The sequence below is a fragment of the Phocoena sinus genome, chromosome 3, assembly GCF_008692025.1.
Source record: "Phocoena sinus isolate mPhoSin1 chromosome 3, mPhoSin1.pri, whole genome shotgun sequence".
NCBI classification, from domain to species: domain Eukaryota; kingdom Metazoa; phylum Chordata; class Mammalia; order Artiodactyla; family Phocoenidae; genus Phocoena; species Phocoena sinus.
Genome location: NC_045765.1, coordinates 6,713,456 through 6,728,514, shown reverse-complemented (window position 1 = coordinate 6,728,514; position 15,059 = coordinate 6,713,456). Strand labels below are relative to the sequence as shown.

Here is a 15,059-nt window from a genome sequence, read left to right as displayed (position 1 = left end):
CAAAACAATCAGATTATATAACTATTTCACAGGGCCCCAAAACAGACACGCATACTCCTTGTCCCACATGACCTGACTCTTGAATTCCAAGCCCAAGATCTGCAAACTACCTAAATTTTTAAGGATTGAGAAAATACAATCAGTGCATTTTCATGGGAAGCCACAAGACTGCCCCACAAGGGCAGGAACCATCCATTCTGTCTTTACCATGTACTGCCATTCTTTTCACCGTTGCTGGAACAAATATGTGATGAAGAACTATTATGTGTATGAACAAATGAATACGAAGGAATGAGGTCAACTTTACCCACTGAGGCTAGGTTCCTAAAGTTCTCCAGCATCACGTCTCTGTACAGGATTTTCTGAGCAGGGTCCAGCAGTGCCCACTCCTCCTGTGAAAAGTCCACTGCCACTTCCCCAAAGGTCACCGAGTCCTAAAACATCACATGTACACAGGTTCAGCCAAGGACCATCTCTAACTCTGAACCAGAAAGATGGCGAGTGAGGCTGACAGGACTTGGGAAGGAGACCCAATGTGTAGGAAGCTCAGACATGCTTCAGAGGTCTCATTATTTGACCCAAGGCTCAATTCTTGGAACTTTCCACTTTTGTCCTCACTCCCTGGACCATATCATCCAGCAGCTTAGCAGCTTTTCTAACACAGTGGAACTTATATTTCCACAACTAGGTTGTGAGGAATCTGCCAGTCTTATTGAAGATCAAGACTGAGCATACTGCAGAATGAGAAAAATACTTAGTGAAAAAAGTCTTTATTTTCCTTCATGGCACCCAGCAGAATATGGAACTAATACTCACCCTGGAGGATTATCTGAAAAAAAATTAACAAATGTTGAGGCCTTTCCTAAGACATCCTCTATCTCCTATTCTGAGAAGCCCAGAGAACTGGGGAAGCCTAAGGCCAGCCTGCCTGGGCTGTGAAGCTGTGGGTCATGGGCAAGAGATGTATCCTTTAGCAACAGCAATGATTTTTGGAAACAGTAACTTCCCACATACCTGTGACCAGGTTGCCAGCAATCCTGCAGCCATTCTTCCTCTTGTGTCTCCCTCCTGGCCAGGCTCCTGGACTGGAGCATGCAGACCTAGAGAAGAAGAAAGAAGCCATGAGAGTCTTGGCCTGACAGATATTCAACACTTACAGGCCTGGAAGCTTCCTCACACTAGCTTTAACAACGCACACACAAATGCACATATATGCACATATACATACAAACAATACAGTACAGATTTTATCTCCCTATCCAAGAACAGTTAGGAATGGGAATATTGTATGTACTTATTATTATTATTATTTTTTTTTTGCGGTACACAGGCCTTTCACTGTCGTGGCCTCACCTGTTGCGGAGCACAGGCTCCGGATGTGCAGGCTCAGTGGCCGTGGCTCATGGGCCCAGCTGCTCCGTGGCATGTGGGGTCTTCCCGGACCGGGGCACGAACCTGTGTCTCCTGCATCGGCAGGCAGACTCTCAACCACTGAGCCACCAGGGAAGCCCTGTATGTACTTATTTTTTTAACTTTTCCCTAGACTGAACCACCAAAAATGCCTAGAGTCACTCACAACTCAGGAGCAATGAGCGCTCTAGTGTTAAAATTCCTCAAAATGCCATCTGTCTGTATAAGAAACCAGGACTCCTTTGGCAAATAGCTGAGTCCAATGTAGAACAAGAAATGTGCAAGATGAGCCTGGAACAGCTTATACCAGAAAGCAAGGAGCCTACCACACAGGAGAAAACTTAAAAATGTTCCCACTGGCTTAAGATGGAACAATTTAATAAGAATAATGACTACAATCAGTTGAAATATACCAAATGTAAAACAAAGCCATGAGTCTATAGTGTTACTAAAAAAACCCTCAATGGTCACTATCGGAGGTGGCTAGGATATGATTTTGTTATTCTGAAAATTCGTGAAAAGAATCAAGCATGTAGGGCTTCCCTGGTGGTTCAGTGGTTAAGAATCCACCTGCCAATGCAGGGGACGCAGATTCGAGTCCTGGTCCGGGAAGATCCCACATGCCATGAAGCAACTAAGCCTGTGTGCCACAACTACTGAGCCTGCACTCTAGAGCCCATGAGCCACAACTACTGAGCTCACGTGCCACAACTGCTGAAGCCTGCGTGCCTAAAGCCCGTGCTCCACAACAAGAGAAGCCACCACAATGAGAAGCCCATGCACCACAAAGTAGAGTAGCCCCTGCTTGCCACAACTAGAGAAAGCCTGCACACAGCAATGAAGACCCAACACAGCCAAAAATAAATAAATAAATTTATTTAAGGAAATGTAATTAAAGAATCAAGTGTATCACCCCATTCCCTCCTTTATGACCAATATTTTATGATTACCAAATAGTTGTGATAAGGGAAAGCTGTTTATAGATTATAGAAACTTTATTAGGAGCTTCATTTATTATGAAGAAAATGCTAGAATCAGAAACTCACCATTCTGCAACCACTAGTAAATTAATGGACCTAGGCAATGACAAGAAATGGCTATTAAAATATTAGATGAAAAGTGAATGGGGATGTTTATTTTCAACTTTTAAATTATTTTGAAAAAATTTCAAACTCAAAAGTTGTGAGAATATGATGAACTTCCCTATACCCTTTATCAGTTGTTAAAGTTCTATCACATTTGCTTTCTTTCTCTCTCTGTAGGGGTGTGTGTGTGGGGGGGGTATTTCATCAAGAATGATATTGAGAGGAATCTACTTGAGAGGAAATTGCGGATGTCATGACCCTTTTCTCCTACATTCTTCAGAGTATCATAGGAACTTAGAACTTAGAACATTCTCTAACACAAACACAATGATTGAAAGCAGGATTTAATATTACTATCTATCGTACAATCCATATGCAGAATTTTACCAACTGGCCCAATAATGTCCTTTATAGCAGTCACTTTTTAAACTTCCCATCCAGGATCACACCCTCAAAGTATGTTTCTTTAATCTTCTTTAATCTGGACCAGTCCCTCAGCCTTTCTTCATCTTCCCAGGTTTGAAAAGTCCAGGCCAGATGTTTTACAGACAACCTCAGTTTTGGTTTGTCTGTTGTTTTCTCATGATTAGATTCACAAAGTTCATTTTTGGATGATGTATTATGTGATTGATGCTTGTCCTTCTCTGCATCACTTCAGGAGGCTTATGATGCCAGTCTTGTCTCATTATTGATATTAACTTTGATCACTTGGTTAAGGTGGTATGCAGCATGTTTCCCCATTAAGTTACACTTTTTTTCTTTTGTAATTAACAAGAAATCTGAAGGAGATAATTTAAGACTAAGTACATGTGCTGGGAAACTTTATAAAGTAAGATCAAGCTGACACTGGGACCAACTGATAAATCTTAACATCTCAAAAGAGACATCTGGACATCATTCTGATATGATGTAACAAAAAACAACACCAATTATAAAATATTTTTGCCAAAAAAAATCCTAACAAATCCTTTAATTAGCAGTTTATAGAAGAAGGGTAAGAGGAGACAGAGGACATGTTAAATGATATTATATACAGGACATAACCAGACAAATCCAGTTTGGAGGAGAACGAGGAAGGGAGAACTCTTCCTGATTAAGAGACTTAAGAGGTGTAACAATCCATTGTAAAGTGTGGCCCTTAGATCTTGATTTGAACTATAAAAACACATTTGAGACACGTGGGGTTCACAGAACACAGACAGGGTATTAGACGATATTGGTAAAGAGAAAAGCATCCTGGGTTTCGGAACCAAAAAAAAAGAAAAAGAGAGAGAGAGAGAAGTCCCTGATATGCAGGAGCTGACCTGGTACTCTCAGCTAGGCCTTGCTGTTGTGATGAGCTGGCCTGAAACTCACAGCAACGTCTGGGTGTTCTCCTGTTTAACACCCAAAACAGCAATAAGACAAGGTCACTCTGTGACCATGATATATTGAGACAAAAGCAAGAACACTCTGTAACTGTGTTTGAACATGGACAAAATATAAACATTATTTACACCTCAGAAATGACCAAACACCCCCCTTTTCTGGCTAATATGAGTGACTGCTGCTTGTTTATCAATTATAATTTTAGCCTCTGTATAGTTTTCCCCCTTTGTAGGTAACATTTACTAAGATTCCCAACACAGAATACCCTTGCACCCTACAACATCCAATCCAGAACTCACCCCAAAAGCACCTAATACGAGCCCCAATTCTTTTTTTTATAGGTTAGAAAAATGTGTGGGTTTTTTTTTTATATTAAGGCTTTGTAGTTGCATTTACTAAGTTCCTTGTTTCAGCTGGCATCTTAAAAATATATCCCTTTAAGTTATGATTTTAGGTTCTCAATTGACAAAGGTCAACTAGACAATGACAAAGTCTAAAAAATGCCCAACATTGACAAAGAAATTAGTTTGAAAACTAGAAAATCTGCCTTCAAAAATAGCTATTTCTACCAAAGTGGACAAAAGGTATTGTTGTTGGATTAAACTACAGTTTTATTTTAAATATCACCATCCCTCGGGAAATACCACTATAGCTTGAAAAATCACATTCACTTACAACTCACACTCTTGATCCTTGAAATGACATCTTATAATTCCGATACGCAGTATGCTTCTGAGTCAGTAGTTTTATCCTGGATGCCCTTTAAAGCAACCTTTTGAATGTTAAAATGATGTATGACTTTTTTTTAAACTTACTAGCCAATTTGCTAGTATGTATATCAAGAGCAATGTTCCCCCTTTTTCTTTTTTTTCAATATTTATTTATTTATTTGGCTGCACCGGGTCTTAGTTGTGGCACGTAGGATCTTCAATCTTCGTTGCAGCATGTGAGATCTAGTTCCCTGACTAGGAATCAAACCCAGGCCCCCTGCATTGGGAGTCTTAGCCACTGGACCACCAGGGAAGTCCCTCCCCTTTCTTTTTTAAAAGTAATTTTAAATTTTATTTTAATTGAGATAACAATGATTTATAAAATATAAGTTTCACGTGTTCAAAACCAAAGTCCTTAAGTCTTTTCTAACACTTACTGAGATATCCCACAGTTCACCATGGTGTGCATTCTGCCTTGCTGCAGTAAGTAATAAATCCAACTTGTTTAACTCTGTGTGCCCCTGGTGGTCTTTAGCTAAAGACCACTGATAACATCAAGAAATACTGTTAATTTGGGTGTGTGTGATAATGGTGTTGTGATAATGCTAAAAACTTCTGTTAAAAGTTTATTTAAGGGCTTCCCTGGTGGCGCAGTGGTTGAGAGTCTGCCTGCCAATGCAGGGGACACGGGTTCGTGCCCCGGTACGGGAAGATCCCACATGCCGCGGAGCGGCTGGGCCCGTGAGCCATGGCCGCTAAGCCTGCGCGTCCGGGGCCTGTGCTCCGCAACGGGAGAGGCCACAACAGTGAGAGGCCTGCGTACCACAAAAAAAAAAAAAAAGTTTATTTAAAAAAAATTTTAAATTGAAGTATAGTTGATTTACAATGTTGTGTTAGTTTCAGGTGTACAGCAAATTCATTCAACTATATATGTGTGTGTATATATATATATATATATATATATATATATATATATATATATATACACACACACACATATATATATTCTTTTTCAGATTCTTTTCCATAATAGGTTATTACAAGATATTGAATATAGTTCCCTGTGCTATACAGTACGTCCTTAATTTTTACCTATTTTATATATAGTTTTGTGCATCTGTTAATCTCAAACTCCTAATTTATTTAAATTAGGAATTAAAAGTTTATTTTTATTAAATAATTGTCTTGTCAACCCTCAGAATGGGAGAAAACATTTGCAAATGAAGCAACTGACAAAGGATTAACCTCCAAAATTTACAAGCAGCTCATGCAGCTCAATATCAAAAAAACAAACAACCTAATCCAAAAATGGGCAGAAGACCTAAACAGACATTTCTCCAAAGAAGATATACAGGTTGCCAACAAACACATGAAACAATGCTCAACATCACTAATCATTAGAGAAATGTAAATCAAAACTACAATGAGGTATCACCTCACACCAGTCAAAACGGCCATCATCAAAAAATCTACAAACAATAAATGCTGGAGAGGGTGTGGAGAAAAGGGAACCCTCTTGCACTGTTGGTGGGAAATGTAAATTGGTACAGCCACTATGGAGAACAGTATGGAGGTTCCTTAAAAAACTAAAAATAGAACTACTATATGACCAAGCAATCCTACTACTGGGCATATACCCTGAGAAAACCAGAATTCAAAAAGAGTCATGTACCACAATGTTCACTGCAGCTCTACTTACAGTAGCCAGGACATGGAAACAACCTAAGTGTCCTTCGACAGATGAATGGATAAAGAAGATGTGGCACATATATACAATGGAATATTACTCAGCCATAAAAGGAAACGAAATTGAGTTATTTGTAGTGAGGTGGATGGACCTAGAGACTGTCATACAGAGAAGTAAGTCAGAAAGAGAAAAACAAATACCGTATGCTAACACATATATATGAAATCTTAAAAAAAAAAAAAAAGGTTCTGAAGAACCTAGGGGCAGGACAGGAATAAAGACACAGACGTATAGAATGGACTTGAAGACACGGGGAGGGCGAAGGGTAAGCTGGGAAGAAGTGAGACAGTGACATGGGCTTATATATACTACCAAACATAAAATAGATAGCTAGTGGGAAGCAGCCACATAGCACAGGGAGATCAGCTCGGTGCTTTGTGACCACCTAGAGGGATGGGATATGGAGGGTGGGAGGGAGACACAAGAGGGAGGGGATATGGGGATATATGTATATGTATAGCTGATTCACTTTGTTATAAAGCAGAAACTAACACACAATTTTAAAGCAATTATACTCCAATAAAGATGTTTAAAAAAAAAAAAGAATTGTCTCCTAAGTCTCTTGCTCTGTAACAGTTCTCCTTCCTCTTTTGCCCCCGGACTGGGTTAGGCTGGTTGTATCCTTATGATATCCTTTTCTTTTAGAGATACAACTCAAATTCTGGGTGAAATGACATGATGTTTGATATTTGTTTTAACATGCTCCAGGAAAACAAAACTCACTTATTATAGTAAGTAAGGGAAGAATTAAGAGTGTAAAATCATGGTAATCATTGAAGCTGGATAATGGTTACAGAGAGGTTTCATCATAGTACTCTCCACTCCTGAGTATGTTTGAAAATCCATAATTAAAAGTTCTAAAGAAAAGAAAGATAACTTTCCATACAGAAGGGGACAGAGAGAAAATGTACTGGTCTGGACCTTGGCATCCGATATAGTAGAAAAAGAAAATCTTACGTTTTAGTCCAAATTCACATTACTTGTGTAATCCAAAATTATTCCCTTAAGAGAATAATTTTATTTAAAGAAGGTTCTAGGTTTCATTAAAGAGGGTCCCCCAGGCAATTAGTGTGAGCAAATGGACCTATCTCTGGAAAACTCAACTTCAAGCCAGGCCTCAAAGAATTCCCACAGATAAAATTCTAAGTAAACTGAGGAAGTCACAGTTAAAAAAAATTATGAAACACAAATATATAAAATATATAATGTACCATGAGTGAGAAGCAGTCAAAACACAGGCAGCAGGAAGAAGAAAGCACAATACTGCAGGTATTAGACTTTTTAGACATTATGTTAAAAAAAACCCTATATTTAACAGGCTTAAAGAAATTAAGAGAAATATGGATGAATATAGAATAAGATATACTAGAAATGATGAAACAGTTTTAAGAAACAAACGTAACTTTTAGAAATGAAACAGATTCGTTGAAGTTAGAAATTCAATGCAACGATTAACTACCAGATTATAATTTTGTTACACCATTTGATGAGAAACTAGCTAGGAATTTCCTAGAATTAGTAAAAGACAATAACCTTTGGATCCAGGAAGCACAATAAATCCCAGGCTGAAAGAATAGAAAGAAATCCACACCTACATTTATTTTCTTCTTTTGTGTTTGATTTTTCCCCCCCCACAATCTTAAAAGTAGCCAGGGAAAAAACCTAGGTCACCTAAAAAGGACAGACAAACTGATGTCTCACGTCTCAAGAGCAACAAGGATGTCAGAAGAAAGGATGACACCCTCAGTGTGCTGAGAGAAAAATAACTTTAACAACTTAGAATTCTAAATCCAGTTAAAATATCTTCCTTAGGTTCAAGGGTGAATTTATGAAATCAAACCCTTAATCTAATCAAGCTTCTGGACTAACTAGTTTTAATAGGAAATACAGAGATAAACAAGTTAAATAACACAAAGCAGCAGCAATCAGCTAAATCCATAATGTAGGACAAACGCCTTGATATCTCCAATAAGTCAGTGGATTAAAAAAAAAAAGGAAAAAGGAGGAGGAGGGGATAAAACAAACAAGAGATACATATTCAAAGAAACAAGGTGGGTACTCTGTTAAGATCCTGATTTGAACAAACTGTAAAAAGATATTCTGGAGACAACTGGGGAACTTTGGAGATTGCCAGGTGGGAAAACGCGCTGATGGTTATGTACCAGCCAGAGACGCATGCTTAAGTACCGATGAAAGGACATCACGTCCAGAATCTGCTGTAAAAACACTCCAGAAAAAAGAAAAAGCAGGTGACTAGGCTACCAGCACTGTCCAACCCTTATGTACACTATCTAATACAATAGACACCATTTACATATGGCTATTGAGCACCTGAAATGAGGTTAGTGTTATTTAAGTAATTTAAATTTTAACTTAAATTTGAATAGCCACATATGGCTAGTGTATTAGACAGCTCAGGCCTACGGGATCCAAGAATGGTAAAATATCGATAATTGTGAAAACTGAGTGTTGAAGATATGATTCGCTATATTATTTTCTCTACTCTTGTGTGTGCTTGAAAATTTCCATATGAAAAGCTTAAAGTTTTAAAAGGGGAGTAAAATAAAGACATTTTAAAGTAAAGACCCAAGAGAGCTTACCCATCTAAAGATCATCACTAAAGTAAATTCTCAGTATTCCAGGAAATAGGAATTTGTATGTCTGAAATGTTAAGTGAACTTTGATTATATAAAATAATAATAGCAATATCTAATTTGTGAGATGGAAAAGCAAGCTGGAATGCTACTGAATAATAAAAATATATAAATTGGGAGGGATGTGACTGTAGTCTTATGCTCCTGGTATTCTTCCGTTAGAGAATAAAGGTATTGATTAGCTTTAGACTTTAAGTGTGCATGATAAAATAGCTAGGGCAACTACTGAAGAACACAGTGGGCTTAACTCACAGGCTAGAAGAAACAATGGAATGAGGAAAAAACTTCAATTATTACAAAGGCAACAAAAATAAGCAGGGGAAAAAAACAACAAAAGTAAAATAAACAGCATGTTGTAAGATGGCAGAAAATGTCTTTATCAATAATCACAATAAATGTACAAATAAATAGACTGAACTCTATAGTTTAAAAACAAAGACTGCCATGTTAGACTAAGATAAATTTCAGCTCTATGCTGTTTCACGAGATGCACTAAAAACAAAACAACACAGAAAGATTAAATTTCAAAAATGGAAATGATATACCAGGCAAATATTAACCAAAATAAAGTTTGTTTGGCTAACTTAATTTCACACATTTTTAAGACAAAAGGCACTACAACAGGTAACTACATTAGGATATAAGATTCAATTAACGAGAAAGTATAAAGATTCTGAAGTTGTATACACAAGTAACATAGTCTCATAAAATTTATACACAGAAGCTAACAGAATTAAAGTAGAAACTGACAAACCTCCATCAGTGTAAGAGACTTTAACACACTATTCTGAGTAATGGATAATCAGAGGGAAAAAAGAGGATTTTAAGGTCTGAATAGTAAAATGAACATCCTTCATCTAAAACACTTATAGACACTACTCTCAATAGAGAATACATATCTTTCTCAAGCATAAGTGGAATGTTTACAAAACTGACCCCACTGCTATACTATAAAGTTAGTCTTAATCTTTTCAAAGATGTATACAGATATGTTCTCTGACCAAAATGAAATTAAGTTATATATTAATTACAAAAGAAAATTATGTTGAACCATATGAAACTGCCATTTTTATAGGTTAAAGAAAAGGTTGAATGTTAGCAGTTTCACCATAGTTCAATCTAATAGAAAAAAGCCATTTACATCTGGAGTTTAGAGAACATTACTACACTTATGAAGAACTCATGGGTAAAATATATAATTAATGAATTAAATTAGAAATTAAAAAATACATTAATACTATGGTATTGATCAGTGCTAAGTACCAAAACTTGTAGGTTGCAGCTAAAGTGGGCCTTAGGAAAAAAAAAAAGTAGGCTTTATGTACTTATATTAGAAAAAAAGTTAAAAATTAGTCTAAGTTTCCAATTTAAGAATTTAGGGAATTCCCTGGCAGTCCAGTGGTTAGGACTCAGCACTCTCACTACGAAGGGCCTGGGTTCGATCCCTGGTCAGGGAACTAAGATCCTGCATGCCACGTGGCGTGGCCAAAAAAAATTTAGAGGAAAAAAATCTCAAAATAAATTTTAAAAAATTGAAGGAAAGAAAGAATATGATGAACTAGAAAATAAAAATCCAGAAAAGATCAAACAAAAACAATTGATTCTTTGAAAATTAATAGGAAAAATCATGAAAGATTATTCAAGAAAAAAAAGAGGGAGAAGGTGCAAAGAAAATTGAAAAGCAAAAAAGAACACAATTATAGATACTGCAGAGATTAAACATGTAAGATATTGTGAATAACTGTATGCTAATCAAGCTCAGAAGTCACAGGAAATAGCTCAATTCCTAGAGAAATAAGACTAGAAATAACAAACTGAATAGTCCTAAAATAATTATCAAAAATGACCTGGACAGTGATAGTTGCACAACTCTGTGATTGTGACTAATGCCACTGAATTGTATGCTTTAAAATGTTTATAATGGCAAATTTTATATTGTATATATTTTACCACAATTTAAAAAAATGTATAAAAGTGGAATAATCTGGGTTGTTGCTGAACCCCTCAGAGAGACTCCAGGTCTCTCCAGCCCAAATAATTCACTGCCTAGATAGATTCTTTAAAAAACAAAACAATAACCAAAAAAACAAAAACAAAATAAAGAACTAGGCATATAAACTTCTCCCATGAAGAAAACACCAGGCTCAGAGGTTTTATAGATCAGTTGTGCCATCCAAAGAAGAGAGAATTCTAATCTGACTCAAATCTTTCAGGGATTAGACACACTTATGCAAAACTCCAGAAATGTGCACGATCCAAAACGTCATGTGTGCATTTTTTTTTTTTTTTTTTTTTTTTTTTTTTGCGGTACGCGGGCCTCTCACTGCTGTGGCCTCTCCCGTTGCGGAGCACAGGCTCCGGACGCGCAGGCTCAGCGGCCATGGCTCACGGGCCCAGCCGCTCCGCGGCATGTGGGATCCTCCCGGACCGGGGCACGAACCCGTGTCCCCTGCATCGGCAGGCGGACTCTCAACCACTGCGCCACCAGGGAAGCCCCATGTGTGCATTTTGATTAATCTATGACAGTACCTTACATAATTACCATGGGGGGAAAGAAGGGGAGGGGATGGACAGGCCACTTTTAAGATGATGTCACAAAACAGTTTGCCTTATCAAAGGGATTACCTTGATTAAGTAGATAAAGGAAGAGGAATGTTCCTTGAAATTGGTATAATACTGATATCAAACATGACAGCCATTATAAGAAAACAAAATGATACAGAGGTCTCATTAATAAACATAGATACAAAGAGTCTATAGAAAATAAGTCCAAATCAAATACATCAAAAAATGAGAAAGATAATACACCAGAACCAAGTTGAGTTTATCCCAGGAATGCAAGAGGCTTACTAGAAAATCAATTAATGTCATTTGTTTCATGAAAAGATCAAAGTAGAAAACAGTATGATCATCTCAATAATACAGTAAAAGTGTTTGATAATACCCAACATTGCATGATTTAAAAATAATTTTAGCCAACTCTATTAAAAAAAACTCAATTTTTAAAATGGGCAAAATATCTATTTTTCTAAAGAAAATACAATGGCCATTAAGCATATGAAAATATGCTTATTATTAGCCACCAGGGACATGCAAATGAAAACCACAAGATACCACTTGACACTCATTTTGATAGTTATAATCTAAATAAAATGGGATGTATCTATACAAAAGAATATTTTTGGCCATTAATAGGAATCAGTACTGACACTTGCTACAATGTGGATGAACCTTGAAAACATTATAGTGAAAAAAGTCATTCACGAAAGACAAAATATTGTATTATTCCATTTATATGAAATGTCCAGAATGGACAAGTCTATAAAGACAAGAAATAGATCAGTGAGTGGTGGCCTGGGGGGTAGGGAAGAATGGGAAGTGAGTGCTAATGAGTATGGGATTTCTTTCTGGGATGATGAAAATTTTCTAAAATTATATTGTGATGATGGTTGCACAACTCTGGGAATACACTAAAATTCACTGAATTGTACACTTTAGTTACGTTAATTATAGTAAACGAGGAAAAGAGGAATAGAAGGAAATGTCTTTAAACCTGAAAATGTATCGAAAACATAGAGCAAGCATTTCAATTTACTAGATACAAGCTGAAGGCCTTTGAGACACAGAAAAAGAAGTGGCTCCTTCTACTAATCATGATACAGACAGTGCAGTAAGTTGGGGAGAGCGGAAAAGGATGGGGAGACATGATAGGTTGGAGGACTGTAAAAGAAGAATAAACCTGTCATTCATGGATGATATGTAAACATCCAAAATCATCTATAGGTTAAGATTATTTGAAAACTAAGAGAGGTGTGCAACTTGCTGGATGCAAAATACACGTTCTGAGCGCTCAAAATAGAACGGGGGCAGTTGGCAATATCTAGGAATATTACACATGACCCAACAACTTTAGTTCTAAAAATCGACCTTAAAGTCCTAAGTACAGAAATATGAAGAAACATGCACAAGCCCATTCAGATGGGAACAACTCAATCGTCCACCAATAGTGGACTAGGCTGCTTCCACACACTAGAGAACTGTAAGCCAGATCAAAGGAAAAAAAAAAAGGGCAGATCTCCGTGAACTGATGAGTACTTCAAAAAATGTCATAACGGAAGAAAATGAGGTACAAGAAAGGGCATCTTCTTAAGGAAAAGTAGTCAGACTTGGGGGAGGCCTTTTAAAGAGGGGAAGACAGGTGATGGAGAAAAGACCCTGCGGACGCGCCCTGCCCTTATTTCCAGACCCGCCTCCTCCCGGGGACAGACCGCCCGAGCAGTCGTCTGGGAGACGGGAAGAAGCCGCGGCCCCAGCAGGCGCGAATGTAACGGGTCGGGGCTTGGAGGACAAGCGGGGCGTCCTGAGGCCCCGGGCGGGAAGTCGCGCGTGAAGCCCGGCAGGAGGCCCCGCGGCCCGGGAGCAGCTGGCGCCGTAAACCTTACCCATGACCCCTCCCCACTATCGACCGGCCCTTCCAGACTCGTGGTCGGAACCTGGACTTGGGCCCAGCCGGATCAAACGCCAACGGATATGGAAACGGGTAAGATGCGCGAAGCAGCTATTGAGGACCAAGCCGCCAGCGGACGCGCACCTCCGCTTCGGGTCCCGGGCCTGAGGCTCCCGCCTCCAGTGGTTCAGTACCCCCCGGAACTCCGATCGGGGAGCGGGGCTGGGAGGCGGGCCCGGAGAGAGTGGCTGACGCCTGGTCAGGGAGCCTGGGCACAGAATTGAGGCGAAGTGCAGGCAAGTTTGTTTTAAGCGAAGGAGGCTTATCAAGTAGAGTAACTTACTCTTGATTGCACATTTAAGTAAAATGGTGCGCAGGCACTTGAGCCCGGGTCTTTTACTCCATATGGTCTCCTCGATGGAAAAAGTAGAGGTCCCCAAGGTTTTGAAAAGGAGACTGAGCAGTCAGAAGGGAAAAGGAGTCCAAACTTCACTACTCAGCCGTTATGGATTCTCTTGCGGGGTCACTGCCCCTCCCCTTCCTAACCAAAGCAAGTCCCCCAGAAGTCAGAGAACTTTTTTGTCTGGACTCCAATTTAAACAATGATTATCCTGGTATTAAAAACAAAAAAACAGTCTCGATCAGCACTTTAAGCTACCCGCCAAGAAATGGATTTTATCAGGGCCAAGAGAGGGCTGATTCTTAAATATGCATAACCGGAACCATGATTTAAAACGGAAATCTGGTAGTAGAGAAAAGACAGATTTTAAGGTGCTTTGGGGTTGTTGTTACTACAGTTAGAAATACTACAGCCCGAAATAAGGATTTTAAAAATTTCAATAGCTTCCTCTCTGTGCCTTTTCTAGAACCCCCATGAATAAAACATCTGCCTAGACATAAAAAAACTTAATCATTAGGAGGATCCTTATTATTTAATGGAATCACCCATATCTGGAGATCTGTATTTAAAAGCTCAACCCCTCCCAGCTGACCATGCCTCTCAGGCAGATCGGTTCTATAAAATATCTGCCCACGTAAAGAAGGGCCCAGGAATCTTAGGCACTTAATTACTAATATTAAAGACTAGAAGCATGTGTTTAAACCGGAAAAATATTAATCTACATTCCATTCCAAAAATATTTTAAGGAGGCTAGGTTCTTTCACCACATAATGAGCACAGCCTGACAACGCAGTATCATGTGAACTGTGGACTCCAGGCTTTGCTCAAGGAAAAAAAGCAGGATGTTTTGAGGCAGAAGTGCCCACTCGCCTTTCTCAGCTCCACTGTAAACACATGGGGGTTAGCGTCCCCAACCCTCTTCAAAGTTGAAAACATCAGTACAACCTAACAGTTGGCCCTCTGGGTTCTGTACCTGCAAATACAACCACCTATGAATGGTGTAATGCTGTAGTACATATTCATTGAAAAAAATCTACATATGAATGGACCCATGCAGTTCAAAATCTTGTTGTTCAAGGGCCAACTGTAATGACGCATATCCATTAGAGTATCATACAGGGTATTTTTCACTGCCCTAAAAATCCTCTGTGCTTTGCTTATACATTCCACCCATCACTCTCACCAATCCCTGGCAACCACTGATCTCCACAGTTTTGCCTTTTCCAGAATGTCATATA

The 15,059-nt window shown here is 38.6% G+C and overlaps 1 protein-coding gene across 8 annotated transcripts in view; it reads right to left on the bottom strand.

Moving 5' to 3' along the window:
- LOC116752156 (zinc finger protein 177-like) overlaps positions 1-15,059 on the bottom strand; it is a 33,474-nt gene that overhangs the window by 3,714 nt on the left and 14,701 nt on the right. For 6 of the 8 annotated variants that reach the window (XM_032628878.1, XM_032628877.1, XM_032628882.1 and 3 more), the window contains 2 exons: positions 1,015-1,100; positions 308-434 (listed from right to left, as the gene is read on the bottom strand). In XM_032628878.1, coding sequence (XP_032484769.1) covers positions 308-434; positions 1,015-1,100 — 213 coding nt within the window. Of the gene's footprint in view, positions 1-307; positions 435-1,014; positions 1,101-2,456; positions 2,487-13,764; positions 13,813-15,059 lie in introns of those variants that run through there. The other 2 variants (XM_032628883.1, XM_032628884.1) reach the window with 2 other exon arrangements.